We start from the raw sequence: 22,220 nt of genomic DNA on the forward strand, positions 1-22,220 counted from the left end.
AACCAAACTGGTTTCGCCTTCTAGAATTTCAGAAGCACTTTGCTTACACAGCTGATGAAGGGCCTCTGTCAGAAGTGTTTTGTTTCTCTGAAAACCTTGTGTGCTTCACTGCAATTTTGACCATCTTTTATTACAGCACAGTGCAGTTACTCCCTGGGACCATCTTCAGATTTATATATAAATGGAGCCAACTATTTCTCCATTGCCCTTAATGGACGTTCTCTTGTGGGTTGGGTCTCGGACACATGCACACCTTGGGACAAGACTAGGACCTCTAGAAAGTTGGACTAGACAATAATTGCTTTTTTTTTTCATTTAAAAATTGATTTCTCTCTTTAAACTGTTATTATTGTGGTGACCATTGTTTGCCAGAGGAGGATGGACCCCCCCTTGAGTCTTGGTTCCTCTCAAGGTTTCTTCCTCATGCTCTAGGGAATTTTTGCTCTCACCCTTGGCTTGTTCACTTGGGGCTTGGACTTGAACATGTGTATAGCTGCTTTGTGACAACATCTGTTGTAAAAACGCGATGTACAAATACATTTTGAATTTGAATTTGAATATATGGATCCTTGAGTGACATTGACAGTCTTGTGATAAGACTATAGAATGGTGATGGTGTTGGGGTCTTAGCAAGTACCCTCTGCAACCCCTTTCACTTCTAAACTTGTTTGCAGCTTTAGAACATGCCCATGGTATCCATGGCAACCAGTGATAGCATACCTGTCCACAAGAAGTTAGATTGAATGATTTCTATATTTGAAACTGGAATAAACAGACAGTAAAAGATAGTAAAATGAACCATCTTATAAAAGAAGTCTTAATGCATTGCCTCATTTATGATTCCAGAATCATAATTTGCAGTTATTTCCAACAAACACAAAAAACATTATCTTGTCTCTTCCTGCCAATGTATCCTGTGTGAGAGAATGGCTGGGCTAGTTCAGAAAACAACAGTAAGTCTTAGACTTCCTAAGGTGGGTTGATGAGTTCCTATGTGTTATTCTAGCATCAGGCCTCAGTTTAAGACTTATGGCCTATGGTCTCTCCACCAGATAAAATAGTCAATGGGCACTGTAAGCCAGCACTGCCCAATCTCCGCACAGAAATGTCAACAACATAGTCAAGGGGAGTCCACTGCTCCCTGTCAGTGACCTCCCAGCTTCTGGTGCATTTATGTTTCTGAATATTGCTTTTGTTAGGATAAACAGCTGACTGGAGCGTTTAAGCTTTTAAGGAACAACAGAAAATGCAGTTTACAATTTATGAATTTATTTTTAAAAAGGTGTAAACGCATGCCAGTCAATAAATAAATAATTCTAATTTGTTACAGCCTACATACTGTCAGTGTTCACTATAAATATTTAATACAAAAACAAGAAAATCAGTTCATTCGTTAATGCTGCATAATGTGCATTTTTCGAACAGAAGTTGTATTTTCCCTCGAACTTCCACGCCGCCTTATTAAAGTTTCGTGTTGTACTTCCAGTTAAAATTCTGCACCGTTCCACTCTTGTGCAACCCCATCGCAGGCGTAACGGCATTGGCCGACGTCGACCGCGCCAGTCTGCATCTCACCGCTCTATACCACTGACAAAACGGCATAAACTGTTTCCTTATATCCTCGCTGCCTTCTTTTTCCAAATACGTGGTGATCTTGAGCAGGACTTAATAGCGAATCCCTTTTACAGTGATGTATTTAACTCTTCAACAGTGTTAAATGACATCATCAAATTCATTACAGGCCTATTTCTCAAATGTGGGGCAACGTTCTTCAGCGCTCTTGAAGGGCGATGCAGGGCACCCACTGATTTCTGCAACGACTCTCCTTGCAGTAACGTCCCACTTCGCTCAGCTGTAGATGTTCAGCTTGTGGGTTCTAAATAGAGAATAGATATACAAAAACCTCTTACACTGGAATAACATAATTAAAACGTTCGTGCTCACAAACCATTGTGCATTTGGTAAAATGGTACATAGATACTTACAGTCACGAGTATGCAGTGCAGGTCCTTTGAGTCATTAGCGTTGCTGTCAGTGGCGAGTGACTCGCCGAGAACTTCTGCCAAGCGTCGCATGCCAGAGACTCGCACAATATTGATATCAATGTCGCAGCAGAAAGCTTGGATGAGCGTGAAGTGGATTTGTAGCGCGACGTCGTTCTCGTCCTCCTCATCCGTCGCCAGGACGCATAGTACTACATTGTCTGGATCACTGAAACAGATGACATATGTATCTAATTAAGTGTTCAAGACTTTTCATGTGAAAACATACTACAAAGACTTTGTTTTGTTAAAGCCTAGTTTTAAAAAAGAGACACTTACACATTCATGAGTTTGGCAGACTCGTAGACTCCCACCGTAAGACAGTTTTGTCTGCGCGCAGCCGCGAGCAGCTCTTCGAGAGCTTGGCTAACATTCTCCATTCTAACACAAAAAAGAACTATGTTGTAGTACATATGTAAAAAATATGTTTTTAAAAAAATGCATATTCCTATATTATACCGATACATGTTACTTACGTTTTGTCTGAGCTGCTGCAACCCAAAACCTCTTCCAGAGTCATCTCGCCTTTACGAGTTCAAAATTCGCTAACAAACGAAAAAGTAGAATTCCAGAAAGAAGCTGGTTTAGAAAAAATAATATAGTCCACACGTGCTGTATTTGTAATCCTGCTCAGAGAGGCCCCGTACGTCGCTTCTCTCTCGCTCAGCTTAGGTTTTCTGTTGGAGGAGCTCCGCTGGTTTTATAGGCTACCTCTAGCAGTAGGCGGGTTGAAACCGCTATCGAAACCTCTAAATGGTTTGGTTGTTTGCGTGGAGTCATACAACTATCACCGTGATCAAAAGCATTATAAAACAATTCTGTAAGATAATCAAATCATTCAGCGTATTCAAAGTAAAAAAAAAAAAAAAAAAAAAAAAGTGTGAAGAGTGCATGAAGGTGTTTTGATATCGAATTAATTAAAAATAAAACCTTCTTGTGCTAGCATACTTAACACTGTTTATGTCTAGTACCTTAAAAAAAGTGCACCTAGTTTATATATATATATATATATATATATATATATATATATAGATAGATAGATAGATAGATAGATAGATAGATAGATAGATAGATAGATAGATAGATAGATAGATAGATAGATAGAGAGAGATAGATTCAGACTAGTACAGAAGTCTGTTCCTTTCGTGTTGACTTTCTTATACGTTGATACATTAACGCCATCTGGTGTACGTAAGAAATTGGCAGTCATACAATGGAGATATGCAGTCGTATGCAGTGAATTAATTAGTGAGGTAATTAAAAAAACAAAAAACAAAAAATCCATTAATTATGTTTTATGAATAAATTCTTATACAAAGGATTGTGAAACTATAGGCTAATCCCGTATGTAAACATATACGTGGATTTTCACATGTCATGTGATCACACACGTGTGATTTCATTCATCATCGTCGTCAACATTATTTTAATATGGGCTAATAACGCAGAATAATTTTATAATAACCACCAAAACCATATAATATTCCCATGCAACAATTTTCTGAAACTGAAAAGCAATAGTCGCTAACGCGCTGCTGATGTGTCATTAACTGTTAATATGTTATGGCTATATCCTTATAGGAATAGTATACATGCTGCATAGTCTTAAACAGTTTATAAGACTGCAAGACTGTTATTGGCATATAACAGAAAAAATGGAAACCAAAGACGCTCGAAACAAACTCGTTATCGGCATCTGTTGTAACAGTGTTTCAAATAAATTACGCTGCAAACAGGGCTAAATGGGAAACCAATGTGGACTTTAATTGATCTTTAAAGATCAAGAGTCGCACAAGGCGGAGGGCGGGCGGTATTGACTCGGAAACTATCAAGTGCAATATTTAACCTTTGTAGGGCACGGCCCAAGAAGAAGAATACTGTTGCACAATTTGACACAAAAATAGATTCATAATTACATTTTAAATCTTATTGGTTTTATTCGAGAAAGATTTTTATCGGTTTTACATTTACGGCATTTGGCAGACGCTCTAAAAAAGTGCTTTGTCATTTACTCATAGAATACATCCTAGCCTGTACAGTAGGTTAGAGTCCAATATACCAATGAACTAGAATACTGTTGAAATACAGGGATCCATTCTGGTGCATAGAAGTGCAAAAATACATAAGCTCTATCTCAGACAACAATCAGTACAATAAACAATAAGTACTAGAGTTAGTCAACACAGTAGCAGTTATCATCAGTGCAATAAACAATACCCTAAAATAAGTATTAGAGTTTCACTTAGTCAACATAGGAGCAGGGTCAGTGTCTATTTAAATATTTAAATAGCTAGGATTTGTATTAATGCTATTGAGTAAAAACATATGCCAAATGTCGTAAATGTAAATGTAAAAATATAGCCTAGGTTTGCTGTTTTCTGTTTTGATTATGGGAGATTGCATGATAAGTCAAAAATACTTAATTTTGCACTGTTTTTAGGTAAAAACTGCTGGTTTATAAAAACTCAAATAGTCCCAAAGCGTATTTTGTCACGAACTTTACGAGTCGCACGCGCCTGTGTAAAAAGTTACATTCATTAACACGGGAGCGTAACGAGGCGTACAGCTCGCGACGTGATGCAAACGTCTCAGTTACTGCGTCTGATATTAAACAGGTCTGTCGCGTGCTGTGAAGCCGAAAGGATCATCTGATGCTGTAATGCGACGTAAATTAAATCGGGTAAAAACTGGGTACGGACACACAACAAACGTTTACCAACCCTCTTAAATTATTTTAAGTTTTACAATTTGGGCATCAAAGTATAAGTTTTTTAGATCCTAGTTAAGACCATTATCAATTTTGACCCGCCCCCCCCCGTGCTGCTTGTATGCTTATGTGATTAGTCCTATCACCTGACTCTAATCCATGATTATCTACTCAGGAGTTTCGTTCCATAATTGAATTCTAACTTCATACTACTTCACTTGATCTTAACGTGGTGCTCATAACAAAGGCCTAGTTTCAATCACCCAAATATTCTTTTTGATTAAAAGAATGATTAAAGGTATTAGGAAAAAGTGATAATGGAGTAATTTAAGAGACATTTTTAAGGAAGTTTGTATTCTCAATTTCTGAATGAATCACAGATTTATAAACTGTTGTATCAGCTCATGACTAGAAATATTAATGCAATTCATCTTTAATGTTCTGTACTTTTAGCTGTATATATGCAGTTTGTAAATGACAATAGAAATGAGCAAACATAACATCCACTCTATGGTCAGAGGTTTATCTCTTTTCCAAAGTTGGAGTCACCAGGGCTCTAATCCAGACCTCTGATCCTCATCACATACCTGCACCCTTGGGGCAGGTACCCAATCAGAGCAGTGTCAATATTGGGCTTCAGTTAGGTTTTCCTAACTCTGAAGAGGAAATGCATGTATCACATTTAGTTTAGCTGTTTGCCAGCACACATCATTTCATTCTTAGATTTAGAGTTAAAGATGTATCATTGTCACATCTCTGTTTTAAATGAATACTGAATTGTGAATGTGAATAGTAGGGAGGACTAGTTTGTTTTGGTCAGTTTTATTTTCTGATATTGCTATTTCATGTTTCATAAAATCAATCATCACAGCATTGGCATCTACATTAGCCCTATGCAGCCTTAATTCAATGTATTAATTTCAGATTCTGCTTATGTCCTGTCCCTTGTTCTCTAATGCTCTGAAAGATGAGCATGCAAGCATGGAGAATGACTTTTTATCAAGGTTTATTACATATTTATTTCTATAATTACACTTTCAGGCTGAATAAACCACCTGATATTAAACAGTCAAGCTTTACAGTAAGGTTACTGTTCAAAAAGGGCTACAATCATTTCACTTCTGTTTCAACTTATCCTTCCCCTGTTTTAAGGGGATGATGTCACCATGAATTTTGTAGTATCTGATATCAACTTAGGTATAAAGAACAGCCTCTACCTGTGTCACATAATGAAGCTCATCTTTACCAGTCATCCCACCTCCTCAGAGATTGAACAAGTATCATTCAAGACCATGGTCAGCATTCAAATGATTCTTATTGGAGCCACTTTTTCCCTGTCTATTATTTTCACATACTGTGATGACTCGCTGGACACTTATTCCTTGCAGACTGCTGTCAAGACCCAAGAAGAAAAAGACTTGGTGAGTTATTCAATTTTAGCAAATGGTACCTGGTCCTCATACATTGTCAACATAGACACCTTTGTAATTGTGTCACACAGACAATGTATGTGGAGTGTATAAAGATGTGGAGAGTATATCTATTGAATTAGTCTTTTGATTGTGTATCACAGATTGAAACTTTGCAAGCTGTTCTTGACAAATTAAAAAGTAAGCAGTTACCAAACACAGTGAAGAAGTTTGGTCAGCTTCCCTCGGTAAGATACAAAACCGGACACAGAACTGGCTACAATAAAATGATCAGTGCTGAGTTAGTAAAACTTAATAACACATTCCGTATCTATGTTTGAGAAATCTTTTGTGCAGGAATTTTCTATCAGTCTTTCTACTGGCTCAGACTGCAATTGCGATCTCATTACTTTCCACTAATTTCAGAAAAGGATGCTAATGGGTTTATATTTAAGATACAAAAACTTAAATGTCAACTGTAACACCCATTATGAATATTCTATTCCAACCAAATGAACAAAGAATCGCGCACATACATGGACCCACATGCATGCACACACACAGAGTAATACGGTATTTTTTGGCGTCTTAGAAGTCCCAGCAGTCCATGGACTTGGTTATCGCTTAAGCATCATGAGATCAATCCCAGCTGATGGCTGCTACCATTGCACCCTTGTCTGTAGTACAGAATCCCAACCCCAAGGTGTCAGTCCTTGTCTTCAAACTCAGTTTCAGTTTTCACACCCAGTCCTTTCATTTTTTCTAGTGTGATGCTGGGGAGCAGTGTGCAGCACGAAAAGGTGCGAGAGTTGGAAAGCTGTGTGGCTGTCCTCACGTGTGACTTCTTCATCATGAAATGCTTGTGAGGAAAGGTCTTTGTAAATACAAATACTGATGTTTAAAATGTGTTTAAAATGTTTTTCAGTTATGTGTATTTCAAAATAAAGCATAACAACTGAAATCAAAATATTGTTTGCTACAATCTGTCACAATCTGTTTACATCATTTTGTGAAAAAGTGTACTTAATAAGAATGTTTCAGAGTGAGACTAAGGGCGAGCTACGTTTCTCACACATCACAATTAGTTCTAAATACCCAGCACATATGCAGCATGGCGCAGACACTGATTGGTCAATCTTAAGGGCCATATGACTTTTCGGTTTTCTTCGGTAATGCGTTATTGTTTGTGTATGACATCATAAGCATAACTTTCCAACATGGCGTCGGAGCTTATGGGAGCTGCGGAATCGCAGGACCAAGTAACTCATCCCGGTTTCAGCAGTGACAAATACTCAATGGTGATAATAATCGGCGCAATCTATCGGCCAAATATACTGGACTACGCCGTTGTGGATATTGAAAGAGGTAATGACCGTTTTTGTTTGATTTTAAGGAAATTAAACACGACGCTTGCACACCATGGGCTACTGTAACAAGACAAAAGAGTTCACGCCAAGATTTCTCCTCTGTGCTATATTGCAGTGTCCGTAAATCTTTTTGTTGTCTTTGTATTTACTCTTGGCTGGAGTAAATGACGTTATTATTTTCTCTAGAATTTCTGAAATTGATGTATATGATTTTTATGATAGACACTTAATATAGACTATTTATATTAATATTGGTGTTTACCCAACAACCTTAACATGCACCGAGCCAAGCTGTGCGCACCGCTACGCACTGCAGTATTGGCGATGGCGAGGTGCAGCCAAGCAAGTCTCTACCGTTATTTATCATCTGGCCGTATAATAGATCATATTAAGACATTATCTATAATAAATTATCCTCATGTTATACACTAATTTGCCAGTATTTCTTGCCATACGTACCACAACAGATTGTCAGGCAGATCTGCATGATCACACCAGCTCGAATTATTTGTCTCCAGTGTGGGGGCGCGAGTACAAAGTAATCCTCGATTAAATTTAAATTTGACTTAGCAAGGACAACTGTTTTCCCCGGTGTAATGTAGTATAGTTTGCTCAACAATACAAGCATATTTTGCTAACTGTAATAAACCTATCCACTCAGGAAATATGCATAAAAAAATACATACATACATACATATATATATATATATAAAACCTAATAACATAACCTTCATGCACAGTTAAAATGTACTCAGGTTCTAACATTAAACCATAATGTGTTATGTGTGATACTCTATGGACACATTTCAATAAAGCAGCTGTTTGCTTCAATGGATGTTCCCTCTATGTCTCTGTACTCTGCTGGAGCAAACTGTGGGATGCGTGTATAGTGTGTGCTCCCTGAAGCAGGGTGCTGGCAACTCTGTTGCTAGGCACATCAGCAAATTGAGCAACTTGCCCACTCCCTTGGCACCTCACTGCACTATTCTAGCGTGTTCATTCACCCATTCCACTGCATTAATTCTGCCCATGTTAAGGAATCAGAGGTCTTGCTGTGGCAAGCAGCATTGAATAAGCTTCTTTCTAGGGCTGAACTGTGATGATGGTAAAATCTATCCTGTGGGTTAACCTGAGAGGTCTAAGGTCGCAGAGAATTACATTAAAAATAATGAAGTTTGCTAATACACATTTGCAGGCTGCATCACCCATGATGTTCCAGTTAACAAGCAAACTGCATGGACTCAGACCTTTTCCCACTCATAGGAAACAGACAAAAGGGGAAAAGAAGAGGGCGTGTCATTAAGCACAGGCACTTCTGCCTAGTTTGGCCATATTCTCACAGAATTCTGATCTTTTTTAGGAATCCGTTCATGGGATGTGGACCTAACTATATGTAATTTGGATGAACAACTTAAACTCTTTGTTACTCACTATTCTTCTCATTCCTCTACTGATGTTAAAGGTATGTGAATTTCACCTGCACATTTCAAATGTTTGTTCAGTTTTATCTTTTTTTTTTAATCGTATTAACAATTTTCAGTCTAAATTTGAACTATCAGGCATTTCCAAACATTTTCAAACATCTTGTTATGATCTAGTCAGCATCCAGACATGCCTAGACATGCACACACAAGCCACTCCTCTGATCCAAATCATCAGACTGTTAATCAATAATTACTCATGCCTGTCCCCCGTTCACTGTCATCATTGTCTTTATTTAAACCCACAGGCTTCACATTTTACCTTATGCTCAGATAAAAGCCTACAGCTCTTAAAATACTAAAAAGACTACTTGACTTTCTTTGACATTTGTCAGTCTTTAATTTGCTTGTTATAGCGATAATAAAGCTCTCCTTTTGTTTATATTCACACCTCGCTCTCTCCTTGATGGTGACACATCTCAATCTTCTGAGCACTACCACCCCACCAAAAAGAAATTAAATAATTAAAAACACAAAACTAATGCAAATGTATTCGTTTCTGTAATACATTAAACATCCACATTTTACAGGACAATGACATAGCCTCTATTGGCATATATTACACATTCACAAGTTTGGTGACAAGGAATTTTCAAACTTCTTATTGAGAAAATGTTTTAGGAACTTATGGAAATATGTAAAGTGAAGTTTTGAAAGGTTTTTATTTATCAATAAACATCATAGGAAATGCAGTAGGCAGAAGAAACCTTGATGTGAACACCCGCTTTTAAAACAGCACCAATTCTCTCCCTGGCATTCATTCTCTTACATAGATCATAAGTTGTTTCAAGCCTTTTGTAGAACTTCCCACAGTTCTTCTGAAGACTATGGCTGTCTAATTTGCTTCTGTCTCTGCATGTTATCTCAGATTGACTCAGTGATGTTGAATTCAAGACTATGGGGGCCATATCATCGGCTGTAGGACTCTTTGTTCTTCTTTTGCTGGAGATAGATCTTTATGAGTTTGGTCTCAATTTTATTCTCCACCATGACAATGACCCCAAACACACAGCCAGTCAAACGTCTCCCTGATGGAAATACGTAATTGATAAGAATCTGCCTGTTCTTCTCAGCAGTGAGGGACCAATTAATTTTGAACAAATCACCTCCATTTGCAGAAAAACAGCCCTAAACATGCAGGGAACTTTCACTGTGCTTCACTGTTGGATGCAGAGACAAACTACCTTGTGTTGGACCCGGAAATTTCAAACTTTGACTCATTAGTCCAAAAGCCCTGCTGCCATTGAGCTGCAGCCCAATTCTGTTGTTTTTGTGCATAAATTAGACACTTGGCTTTGTTTCTTCTCTGAGCCAAAGGGAATAACCATACGATAGGCTAGTGGTATTCAAATCTAGAGCATGAATCCAAATCCAGTTGTGGATTTCATAATCCCTAAACCCTAATGTTGGGTTATAGTTCAATTCCTTCTTTCTATTTGAAAAGCTGAGAATCTCAGAGTTTCGAAAAAGTATTTATAAGTTTTAATATTTCATATTAACACAAATTTAATTGTTAAATATAAAATGCATTTTAAATGTTAAATGCATTTTAATATAAAAGTAAAAAAGTAAAATGTATTTTAAATGTAAATTTATTTTAAGACAAAAGTTCATGGTATGTGTTCTTCATCAGAAGGCTAAGTGATGTACTTTGTTTTTCTATTTCACATTTTTGTTGTTTTGATATTTCACAAGTATTTTGAAAGGCAGTAATTTAGTTTTTGTTCAAAACAGCTAAATGCTTTGCACTGAAAGCTTTTATTTAGAAAATAAAGCTGTCTTTGTTTGTCACTTATATGACATTACAAAGGCACTATTGACTAACTAAACAAATATCTAGTGTCTTAGGTGATGCATAATGTATAACTTGAGTAGTTCAGCATAAACATAACTGCTTCTTATGTCTCGTATTGGCTTTTGGGTAGTGCTGCATAGCTCTGAAATATGTCTGGTTTTGGGTAGTGCTGCATAGCTCTGAAATATGTCTGGTTTTTGGTCGGTATTTCAGCTCTCAGAGAAAGACAGGAAGGAAGTGCTGCTGCCCCTTTGTTCTGATTATGGAAGCTAAAGAGAGCACTGCAGTGGATTATTCTTATTTGCAGGCCTTGGAAATTCTTTTTAATATACAGTAGGCAAAAACCTTTACTAGGCCTATTAATGATAATAGTGATGGTTATAGAATTAGTCCACTATAAAAGATAAAATCCTTAAATATAATGATAAATAAAAGTAATCTCGGGAAGAGTGAGTGATTGTAATTGTACTTACTCATTAAGAAGTAATCCTCTGTCATCGTCATGCTGAAAAGCATCAGTGGAACTTTGCTGACTGCTGGACAGACTGTGCAAGCATGACCTTTCTGGTTCTGCAGGGTGTGTAGGCACCAAACAGGCTCAAAAAGGAAATGCTTGGAAAGCTGCTTGTGTTTAGTGCAGCAGCACTCCTGAGAACAGAACAAATGAGAAAAGACAGGATAATGTGTGTTGAAGATACAACTGAAAGTATACAGTTCTTTTTTTCTATTTAGTGTTTCCTGTAACTCATGCTTACTTGACAATATCTTGACAATATTTTGAAGATTAAAAAGAAACTTTGTTGGAGACTGCTTGTGTCAAGGGAGCATCTTGTTTTGTTTCAGTCTAATGCAAGGGGGGTCCAAGTCTGGTCCTGGAGGGCCGGAATTCTGCAAAGTTTACACCTACTAAACCTGGAAATCAGCTGTGTTTAACTAATATTAGTTAATGTAGCACTGTGTCAAACCCTGTTCCAAGAGGGCCAGAGACCAGTTTGGTTTGGTGATTGCATATATAAATGTGCCTGATTCATCTCATCAGTCAATTTTAGTAGGTGTGTCTGATTAAGTAGAGCAGAGCAATCACTAAACTTTGCAGAACTACGGCCCACCAGGACCAGAACTGGACACCCTTGGTCTAATGTATCTGTTCATTTATTTTCACATTCAGTTCTGAAGAATTTCTCAGTTGAGGAAGTCAATAACAGTGTTTGCAGCGGATATTTGTTTTTTTCTTGGTCATCTGGGGGAAATATTCCAAATATTCTTTGCCATAGAGATTTGCTTATAAAAGCCTTACTTTTGCTACCTTTACTGTTTATCTCCTTTTTAACCAATCAGTTTTTCTTTGTAGGTCAACAGATATTTCAGTATAGTACAAGTGTTCTCAACTCCAAGGTTGTGGTCAATCCCTCAGAAGAAGTTGTCTGCTCAGAGGTGTGTTTCTGCAGCATTTTGTTTTCCACCTAAATTTTCCTTCAGAGTTATTGAAAAGTTATCACAAGACTGAATCTCAATTGCATATATTTAAACTCGCCAAACATATTTTTGTATTTTTTAATTGAATTTCAAGTGTATGGTAATTGTACACATAAAGAGTTTACATATGTGTAACAAAACTGATCTAGGATCAGAATCTATTGTACCATTAGTCAGCAGCCCTGAAAAAAAAAAAAATGTATGAAATTCTTTTGCCAGTTGTTAGTATTCTGAAATGTCAATGACATCATGCAGGTTCATAGCCTGATGTGGGACACATCTCAACACAAGCTCCTTGTGCTCGTGGGACAGTCTCTAGAGGACACAGGAGATGTAGTCCTACACACAGGACACTTCAGTCCAAATCAGTTCACTCAGATCTTTGCTGATGAGAAGGTCTGTGCTTTATCATCTTTAATCCTGAGTTTATTGGTTGCCAGAACTTCTTTCATATGTAATCCTGATGTTTATTTGGGAGACTGGATCTCCCAGTTTTATGATCTACATCAGGAATTGCATGGACTAAATTGACACAAAGAAATATAAATGCTGATTTTTCACCGGGAGTGACTGTGCTATTCCTTTTATATATATATCTAGCAGATTCGACCAATCCTGGATTCTATAAACACGTCTAGCAAAGCAAGCCTGACCCTGAGTTGCCCCAAGATTGGAAAATGGAAAAACTCTGTTCTTGGGAAGCACAGTACACAAGATATAATAGACATTAAGGTAAACCCTCTAATGGTGCTACCCAAAATGGGGGGCCTTCAGGAGTTCACAGATCATCTTTCCAAGACCCTTGAGTCACAGTCTCCATTTGACCTCCTTGAGCCCCCAAGCACAGTGGGTTTTCTGAAACTATGTCGCCCCTGCTGCTACATCTTTCCAGGTGGGAGAGGGGACTGTGCATTCTTTGCAGTCAATGGATTCAATGTCCTGATTAATGGAGGGGCAGACCCATGCTCTTGCTTCTGGAAGCTGGTGAGGCATCTTGACCGTGTTGACTCCATTCTGCTCACACACCTTGGGACAGATAACCTACCAGGGATTAACAGCCTGTTTGAAAGGAAGGTTGCAGAGCTTGAGGGGTATAACTTCTCTGCCTCCATGAAGAATGAAGAATGGCTTAGAAATTTAGTCTCTCCAGAGTTAGGTGTAGTTTTTCTCAATGCACCAAAAAAGTTGAAAAAACTTAATGGTGATCCAAATGTATTACAAAGTAGTGATCAAGCAGCCTTTACCTTATGTCATCTGGAGAAGCTTAAAATCTCACCAGAACCACTACTTCGCAATTCCATTGGTCCTATAGAACCAGTAATTCTTTTTCAGAAGATGGGAGTGGGGTGTCTTGAACTATATGTCCTTAACCCAGTAAAACACAGCAAAGAGTTTGAAGCTTTCATGCGCAGCTGGCCAGAGAGCAGCTCCAACCCCAAAGGCTCAGAGGCTCCCTTAACTTCTCTAGTCTCTATTTGTACTTTACTTGTATGGCATCCTGCCAGCCCACATGAAAAAATTATCCGGGTCCTTTTCCCTGGTTCTACACCACAAAGGAAGATTCTAGAGGGTCTAGAGAGGTTGAAACATCTAGAGTTTCTCAAGCGACCTGTAGTCTGTTCCAAAGACATTGAATCATCAAATTTAGAAAAGAACCCAAAACATGTGGAGAGCCAGGATGGCCTAAAGTCTGGAACCAAGGAATCCAGGAGAGGTAGTGCTGCTTCAAAGGACAGATCAGCCTTTGGATATTTAGAGCCAAAGAACAAAGCCAAAGGAGTGAATGGTAATGACTCAACAGGTGAAGAAAGACTGAGATATGTGAAAAATGGTGGCAAACTAAAACTCCCCAAACCTGAAAAAACAGTTACAAGGAAGGAGTCTTTTAAGGACAATAAACAAGAAGTAAAGACTAGTGTATCTGTGTCAAAGAAACAAGAAAATGGGCAGAGGAAAATGGCAGGTAAAAATGGTTCTGCTGTTAACATATCAAAGGCTGATTTAAAGAATGAGCAAAAACAAGATGTAAAGACAGAAGAGAGAAAAAATATTTCTTCAGGAAAAGATGCAAAAAAAGCCATTCCTTTAGATCCAGTTAAGTCAGCAAATGCAAAGAAAATGGAAACAAAAGTAAACAAGGGGACAGAGGACAAAATAAAAAACAACAAATCTAAAAAGGAACAGAAAAACCAGAAGCTTTCAGGTGATATGGAGGGTCCAAATCACTTATTATTTTCTTCTCCTAAAAATATGGGATCAGATTTTCTAGAAATAGATCAAAATCAGACAAATAATTTCCCTCCTACTGAAAACATTGACCTCCCCTCTTTGGATGAGGAAGATCCAAAGAATGACCTTGAGAGTCTAGAGAGGTTAGGATGTAGAGAAACTTTACCGGACCAAAGCAAAACCATTGAGGCCTCTGCCTTCTTTGTCAAGACTCCAAAAAGTGATCATAGTGTGCATCTCGACCTCACACCAACTGAGTATACTTTACTTGATGGTGCTTTGAAAGACAGTCTTTCCAAATATGGAAATGAAGTCTGTGTCAGCCCTGACGAGAAGACCCTCGAGTTGAATTCTCCGGAATCTGGACCAAAAAGTGCTGGCCATACGCCCTATCACCTGGCCTCTGAGGAGACCTGGGCCTCCAGAGACCACAGCAGCCTAGGAGCTAAGATGTGCTTAGGGTCTGAGAGTCAGGACACAGGATCCTGTAAACATTCTGGATTTCCAGAATGTCCCAGAAGTAATCAAGATAGCAATTCCACCTCCTCAAAAGAGAAACACTCCAGCTTCTTGTCACTGAGTTCTTTCAAAGACATTGCACCTGATATATCCCCATCTGTAACTACCACTCACTCCATGCCTGCAGAAGTTAGCTCACCACAGTCCACTGAGGTTGATGAGTCTTTGTCAATGTCCTTTGAACAAGTACTTCCAACAGTCAGTGAATCCACTAATGAGCATGAGACCTTGTACTCTAATGGACATTATATAGATTCTGATTTCAAAGTAGGGATGTCTTTGTCTTTAAAGATACCCCATACAAAGATGGTTATAAATGATGGCCTGGATGGATGTCCAGCTGGACCGCAAAACCTGATGTTTGACATGGCACATGATGTTGATCTGTGTTTGGTTTCTCCATGTGAGTTCAAGCATTTTAAACCTGCTGAGACGCAGCAGCCACCCTCACCTGGACTTACCACTACAAGCCCTCATGATCTCTCAGATGACAGTGACCACTCACAGGAGGTGACAAAGCCCCTGCCACTGACATTCATAGGTAGCAAAATCACTTGCCCTTCCCAAGACACTCCTATCACTTCTGCTAGTGACTACTTCCCAAATACCTCTGATTTGGACATGTATCCTGGAATAGAGGAATTCCCCACCATCACTATGGATAGTGCATTAGATTCTGATGAGGAAGCTGGTGTGCATCTATACTCTCAGAACATAAATGAGGGCTTAAATACTCAAACAATAAATAAGTCCCCAACTCATGACCCTCTGCCAGTCCCTGTGAAGGACTTGCCACCTCTTCCACCCCAGCCAGGGACTTGCATGCCTGATCCTAGGAAAAATGTCAAGATAGGTGCTACAAGGAAAGAGAAAACACTCGGTGTAACACAGAGGATGACATCTACTAGTTTAGTGCAAGCCAGCAAAACCATGACTGGAAATCAAGGTGGATCAGTTAGTAGTGTGAGGTCAAATTTCACTGTGGACTCTTCAGTATCACACTCTACCCCTTCTGCTCCAAAAAGATTAAGTTCAGCAGGTATGAATAGTTGTGTGAAAATATTTGAATAGCACAAGGACTATCACTAACACCACAATCAGTTGTGCTCAGTTTCTTACTAATAGGATTCTGTTCAAATCAGCAGGTAACAAGGGTGGCACCTTTGTGTATCTGGACCTTGCATATCTCCCCTCTGGCCAGGCAGCCTCCACTGTCGACTTGGAATTCTTCTGCCGCTTGCGATCGTCCTGTTACATCATAAGTGGGGACGATACTATAAAAGAAGCCATGATAAGGTCTGTTCTGGATGCCTTACTGGATGGCAAATCCACATGGCCTGACCATGTCCCGGTTAGTTACATACAAAACCTTTTTCATCACATATGCATTTTCATAATTTACTGACATATTGTCAACACTAATCATTTGTAGTCAAGTCACCCAGTCACCTGCAGTGCCTGTGTTGCAAGAAACTATGTATCTAAGTCATGTGAAGTCTACATCTCAGTTTGTTACTTCTTGTCTCCAGGTGACTTTAATTCCCACATTTGAATCGGTGATAATTCATGAGTGGTACCAACAGACACGAGACAGGCAGCGGCAGTTGGGCATCACTGTATTGGGAAGCAACAGCACAGTGGCCATGCAGGAAGAGACATTTCCTGCCTGTAAAGTGGAGTTTACATTCTCTCCTTAGCTCTTAAATGCAAAGAACATAGAACATATCCACACCTTCACAGTTTTACCACTCAAGTAATAAGAATAGGTTTATAATGCTGTTGCTGACATGATTTTAAATATTGTCACAACTGGAAAGATCATGCCTATGATACATAATGCCTACAACTTGTTAGATATTTTAGGTTAGCAAATGTTAATACTGGGTACTAGCTCACAACGTGGATAATTTTTCCATCTATATCTTGCATGAAGTTTTTTTTTTTACTAAATATTTTTTTGGAGAATAATGTATGTTTTGTTGATTTTGGAAAAGGACACATGAGAGTATATTATTACAATTGCAAAAATATAGCGGCAAAATTATCCTGCCACAATGTAATTTGGCATAAATAGAATCAAAACAATTTAACTTTTATAAAGCCAAACTTTATAAACATTCTTCCACTCAGATAAATATCTCCACCTAAAACACATTCATGTGTGAATAATTGCAGTGAAAGATACTGGGGATCCAAGCAGAAGGCAACAATATTTTTGGTAACCAAATACATGAAAAAATGCACAAATCCATAGCAAATCTTATAAAGAAAATTGCTATATATTAAAACAACAACAACAACAAATAAATGAAAGTAAACACAGTCAGTAAAATTGAAATAAAATACAATATTCAAGTCCTAGGGAGTGCAAGGAAGGCTTTCATTGGTGATCCACAGTCAAAACATCTCAAAGGTATTCCAGAGAATGAGTCCCACAGAAGCAGGGCTCAGTTTGAGGGGGGATGTGAGGGAATGCTATCCTCCCAGTAAAAAGGAGACAATAAACATCTCCTTGTAAAACTTTAGTCTGGCATTTGCATCCCTGTTTGATTAGTCACATATATTGCCTATTGCTGAAATTGGAATTCAGTCTATATCTGGGCAAAATGGTAACCTCTGTGTTGAATACAAACAGTAGGGGGAAATCTGACAACTTTGCTCCCCTGTACAGTGGGGTTGGTTCAGCATGTGCCACTGCTGTAATTCAGATTCAGATACTCCCCCCACCCCCCACACAGATTTCTGAATACTCATTTAAGAAGTCTTCTGGGAGTAGACAGTAAGATATGCTTCTAAACATCTTGACTGGGTTTCACAAAACTATTGATCTTTTTTGTGTAGTTCATAATCATTGGTCCTGTTTAAATCACTGCAGATTTGCAGTCCGTACTTAGTAGAGAGTGTTATGACTTGCTATATGAACAGAAATAATAGTTAACAATCCAGTACCTAAATAAAGAGAACCCTTTAACCTTTCATAACCGAACTACTGTCAGAATATATGATCTTTTTTTTGCAATGCTCCTCCTAAAAGTATTCATTGTAATTTTCTGGCACTACTTTTGTAATACTTGACCTGAGGACGCCATGTACTACAAACAGTTGTCTCTCTGCTCTGAAATATCTGACTCAGTTTATGAAGTGCTTGATAATTAGCTGATGATTTGAAAACACTGAATAATGCATTGCAGGGGGACTTGAGGGCCAGAATTGGAGGATGAAAAAAATATAGGGGAAAAAAATAGGCAAAATCTGAACTTTTGTGCTTTCCAAACTAAGTGGACCTTAAAGTAAGTTTATGCTGAATTTAAATCTGTTTTTAGAATTCTTCAATTACATTTGTCTTTTTAATGACAGGGCACTTACGTTAATTTACATTAAAATTGTGGATTTCTCCCTGCTGAGTGCTTTGTCATCAAATAGAATTCCTCCTAGCCAGTACAATAGGATAGAGTCCAAGAAACCATTGAACTAACATACTGCTAGATACAGGAATCAATGCTAATATCTAGAAAGAATTACAAAATGAGAATGACAAAAGCGCAACACCAAACAACATATGTAAGACTGTTCTTTCACTTAACATATGCATAAATGTACTTTTAAAATATACAGTATGATTTTTGCTTATATTTGGCCTCAGGAACATCCCTCTTCAGCATAAAGGGGATCCAGTTTATATATATGATGTAGAGAGAAGTAGAGAGAAGCAGCATATTTCGGACAGAGGTCTTTCATCTGCTGTGCAAGCAGAGCGGCTGAAATATTCTGCTTCTCTCTACAGCTCTACATCTCTTACTACAGTATACTGCAATTACTCACCTGGACTCTTCTCCAATATATCTGTGTTTATGTATGTACTGGAACAAAAAAAACTATAGGGTGATAGAGAAATTCTGAAAACATTTGTTTCAGTGTGCAAAAATACATAATAAAAGGTATATGACAGGATCAAAATCATTGTTTTGTGTTATAGCTAAAGTAAGGAATTATTGTTTTATTGTTCCATTGTTCCTGTCTCATGAATTTTGGAACTTGCTTGCTTTGAGAATGAACTGCCTAAATATGGTCAAGTGTAACAACAAGTGTAAGTTCTGTTATGTGCCAACTGAGTTATGTTATATATCACCTACTGTGTATATGTATGTACTTTAACTGTTAAGTTCCAAGATTTCTCACTGCTTAAATTAACAATAAACACAAAGGCTTTTTAAAAAAATATGCTATATACAGAAAATTAAAGCCCTGTGTTGCATTGTTGAAGACTATAAGAAATATGTAATATATCATCACAGTATATATTAATTTATTAAAATGTAAAAATGATGTTTAAATGTAAAATTTAAGTGTCCAAAAAAGAGCATATTATTAGTAAAACCACAACAACTCTAAAACAAAGCCACCAAACAAACAAAAACAAAGATTGGCGATTCTTATAAAGCACTCTGGGGCTTTTTTGCATGAAGGCATCATTATCCAGTGAACATTTCTGATCTCAGTAAACGATTGTGGATGGACTGAAACAGCAGCAATATCAAATATGCAATGGGATTATGTATTTACAGAGGTTATGTTTCAGTGTGCTTACTTCATATACACAAAATCAGTGACTCTGAACATTCATGTGCTTGAAACCCCTCTGGTATAGATTAACTCAGGTTTTCTCTCTTTCAATGATGCACACAAATGCTTCTTAAGTGTTTATAGCTCTTTGTGGTGAATCTTCAGCCTTTTAAGTGTGACTGTATGAGTCTAGTGCACAGTTCATTAGCGTTACACTGGGTAATAGTGAGCAGGAACACTGAGGAACTGTTATTATAGCATATAAAGGTTTTGTTTTATATCATATAAAAGTATTGACATCTGGGCCACACTAAAAGAGTGTGGCTAATTAAGACGTAGCTGAATAAATCTGTTCCTCAATATTCCTTATAAATCATTGCTAATTTGTAAATGAGAAATTAATTCTAGCACATTATGCAAGTTAACGCATGCAAATGAATTCCAGCTGAGTGGTGATTCATTAAAACCCACACTTTTATTCTTGCTGACAAACCAATAAAAGCAACAAAAGTGATAATGTACAGTCCCAGTTCTCCTTTAATAAAGCCAGTAAAAATGCTAAAAGGTCTATTAGGATAAAGATGAATTACTTCCTATAATAATATAAAAAATCCTATAATAATTTCACATTTGATTTTAAAATTAGGGTGTCCAAAATTACACAAGGATTAAATAATAAGGCTAACTAGTCATTAATATGGAACAGCTGACACTCACAAGGTGGCAAATAAAATGAAATGATGGAACCAAAACAAAAACATGAACAGGTAACCAAGGGGACTGCGATGCAAGTGGAAGGGAAGTGTGCATCCTACATTTCAGTCGCCTTTGGAAGAAAATGAAAACTCCCAAAATCAGAAAATTAATAATATTCTTTATTAGCAATAATTAATTAAAATAGTATCCCACCATGGAGTTTTCGCCCTTTACAACTTAATTATATTCTTTAAATGACCTAGTAAGGATTTAAGTTAGGAGTTCAATATTTGGTGATTATATTACTATTAGTAGAAAGAGAGGACAAAATACTTTCAGCATCTTTTTAACTTTTCAGTCACAAGTTTGTCATTTCCAGAAAATGCTCATTCATATTTGTGCTTCATCATGAGATTAAATAATCATTAAAGCAGATTAAAAGCAGATTAATAGTTTAAATATTTAATTAAAGCAGACAGGAAATATGTCTGATCTAATTCTATTAGGGATGCCCCTATCTAATTTGAAATATAGGTACTGGAGCCAATCCAGGCAAATTATAATTGACCTATTTCATTCAACAAAGTAACTACTTCATAACAAATACTGCAGGATGGTTTTAAATAATGAGAATTTTTTTTAAAGTAGCAGCAAACCATGAAAAAATACAGAGAGTTTAGGTGAATTTGTACCTTTGTATGATGAGCGAATGTATGTAATAAAACACATGGAACAAACTATTAAAGAAAAAGATCAAGTATGAAAATCTTTAGGCTGCCAATAGAATTTTAAATTTTAGCACAAACTGTATCAAATTCCTGACAGTTATAAAAACTTCACGTGAAACTGCTTGTTAAGGCCAATTTGAGCTTGCTCTTTCTGTCTTCATTATTGTGGTACAGCAGGTTTCTAATAAATGTTATTTATTCATAGCCAAGTTTCCATCCAAACATTTTGCAAATGTTATGTTCAATTATGAAATTTTGGCAGAAGAAAATGTGAATTAAGCTGTAGGGTATCGTGATTAGGGGCAGCATAACAACATGCAAATTGGAGACATTTAACTCAGTATTACAGGTTGATCAACATTTATTTGAAAAAAAACAAACAAACTTTGGTTTTAGCGATATTTTGACATTTCTACCTCATCGCAGCTTAAAATCTGTTTGTGATATTTGGGTGTTTGTTAAAACTTTTGGGCTTTTTCCATTCTTTTTTATTTTTTAGCACATTTTCAAAATTCACAAAAACATTGGTGGATGGAAAACACACATATGACATTTAAGATCACACCAAATAATGTGTATTACCTAAACAGTGCTTAGGAGGCAGTATACAAAAAAATAAAAGTTATTTTATGCACTCAGCAGTGCCCAATAAATGCTTGACTGAAAGCAGAAGCATGAAGATAATGACAGTTCATTAATATCATCAGTTGTGGGCAAGTGCACCCATTGGATGCTAATGTGCAGGCTATTACTACCTTTCCTATCCCACATACAAAAAAGGACTTGCAGTGATTTTTAGGGATGGCCAATTACTACCGATGGTTTTGTAAGAACTTTTCCATTGTTGTTTTACCTTTGACCAGATTGCTGTGTAAATCGACTGTCTTTTAATGGACCCTGAGCTGTCAGAATGCCTTGGATTCAGTGAAATCCCTTCTTTAAAGCTCCCTGGTGTAGTGCACTCCTGACTTGACAAAACCTTTTAAGTTTAAAGTGAACACTAGTGGCACAGTGGCAGGTGCTGTGTTGTTACAGAAGGATTCCACCGGAATGGATCACCCTGTTAGTTACTTCTCTAGGACATTTGTCAAACCCCAGTTGAGTTACAGTACCATTGAGAAAGAAGCACTTGCTCTAGCTCTATAACACTTCAAAGTATATCTGGATGGCTCTTCAAATCCACTTGCTGTCTTTACAGATCGCAACCC

General features: G+C 37.5%; 3 protein-coding genes across 5 annotated transcripts; 2 read left to right on the top strand and 1 right to left on the bottom strand.

Annotated features, from left to right (window-relative positions):
* Window positions 1-1,247: 1,247 nt before the first annotated feature.
* On the bottom strand, window positions 1,248-2,715 carry gadd45bb (growth arrest and DNA-damage-inducible, beta b). The gene is made up of 4 exons (XM_027014057.2): window positions 2,519-2,715; window positions 2,322-2,423; window positions 1,986-2,211; window positions 1,248-1,876 (listed from the first exon to the last, which is right to left on the bottom strand). The coding sequence occupies exons 1-4, from the start codon at window positions 2,560-2,562 to the stop codon at window positions 1,772-1,774; spliced, it is 477 nt and encodes a 158-aa protein (XP_026869858.1). The 5' UTR covers window positions 2,563-2,715; the 3' UTR covers window positions 1,248-1,771.
* A 3,326-nt stretch (window positions 2,716-6,041) lies between these two features.
* On the top strand, window positions 6,042-6,999 carry LOC113579369 (cocaine- and amphetamine-regulated transcript protein-like). Its single transcript, XM_027013251.2, has 3 exons — window positions 6,042-6,170; window positions 6,323-6,406; window positions 6,925-6,999. Exons 1-3 carry the CDS (start codon window positions 6,042-6,044, stop codon window positions 6,997-6,999), a joined length of 288 nt encoding a protein of 95 aa, XP_026869052.1.
* A 368-nt stretch (window positions 7,000-7,367) lies between these two features.
* On the top strand, window positions 7,368-20,111 carry map1sb (microtubule-associated protein 1Sb). 3 transcript variants are annotated; one of them, XM_027014723.2, is made up of 7 exons: window positions 7,368-7,523; window positions 8,886-8,987; window positions 12,153-12,235; window positions 12,533-12,673; window positions 12,878-16,064; window positions 16,168-16,376; window positions 16,555-20,111. In XM_027014723.2, exons 1-7 carry the CDS (start codon window positions 7,376-7,378, stop codon window positions 16,720-16,722), a joined length of 4,038 nt encoding a protein of 1,345 aa, XP_026870524.2. In that variant the 5' UTR covers window positions 7,368-7,375; the 3' UTR covers window positions 16,723-20,111. The 3 variants fall into 3 exon arrangements, with proteins under 3 accessions (XP_026870524.2, XP_026870541.2, XP_026870532.2); XM_027014740.2 differs by having other exon boundaries at window positions 16,171-16,376; XM_027014731.2 differs by having other exon boundaries at window positions 12,881-16,064.
* Window positions 20,112-22,220: the final 2,109 nt, after the last annotated feature.

Source organism: Electrophorus electricus, chromosome 19, assembly GCF_013358815.1.
Source record: "Electrophorus electricus isolate fEleEle1 chromosome 19, fEleEle1.pri, whole genome shotgun sequence".
Lineage (NCBI taxonomy): Eukaryota > Metazoa > Chordata > Actinopteri > Gymnotiformes > Gymnotidae > Electrophorus > Electrophorus electricus.

Bases quoted from the DNA above. Each gene is read 5' to 3' on its own strand.
- gadd45bb (XM_027014057.2), bottom strand. From the start codon at position 2,562: ATGACTCTGGAAGAGGTTTTGGGTTGCAGCAGCTCAGACAAAAC. The intron at 2,424-2,518 runs GTAAGTAACATG...TTTTTGTGTTAG, and splicing joins TGCAGCAGCTCAGACAAAAC to AATGGAGAATGTTAGCCAAG. The intron at 2,212-2,321 runs GTAAGTGTCTCT...CATCTGTTTCAG, and splicing joins TCTGCCAAACTCATGAATGT to TGATCCAGACAATGTAGTAC.
- LOC113579369 (XM_027013251.2), top strand. From the start codon at position 6,042: ATGGTCAGCATTCAAATGATTCTTATTGGAGCCACTTTTTCCCTGTCT. The intron at 6,171-6,322 runs GTGAGTTATTCA...TGTGTATCACAG, and splicing joins CCCAAGAAGAAAAAGACTTG to ATTGAAACTTTGCAAGCTGT. The intron at 6,407-6,924 runs GTAAGATACAAA...CATTTTTTCTAG, and splicing joins AGTTTGGTCAGCTTCCCTCG to TGTGATGCTGGGGAGCAGTG.
- map1sb (XM_027014723.2), top strand. From the start codon at position 7,376: ATGGCGTCGGAGCTTATGGGAGCTGCGGAATCGCAGGACCAAGTAACT. The intron at 12,236-12,532 runs GTGTGTTTCTGC...GACATCATGCAG, and splicing joins AAGAAGTTGTCTGCTCAGAG to GTTCATAGCCTGATGTGGGA. The intron at 16,065-16,167 runs GTATGAATAGTT...TGTTCAAATCAG, and splicing joins AAAAAGATTAAGTTCAGCAG to CAGGTAACAAGGGTGGCACC.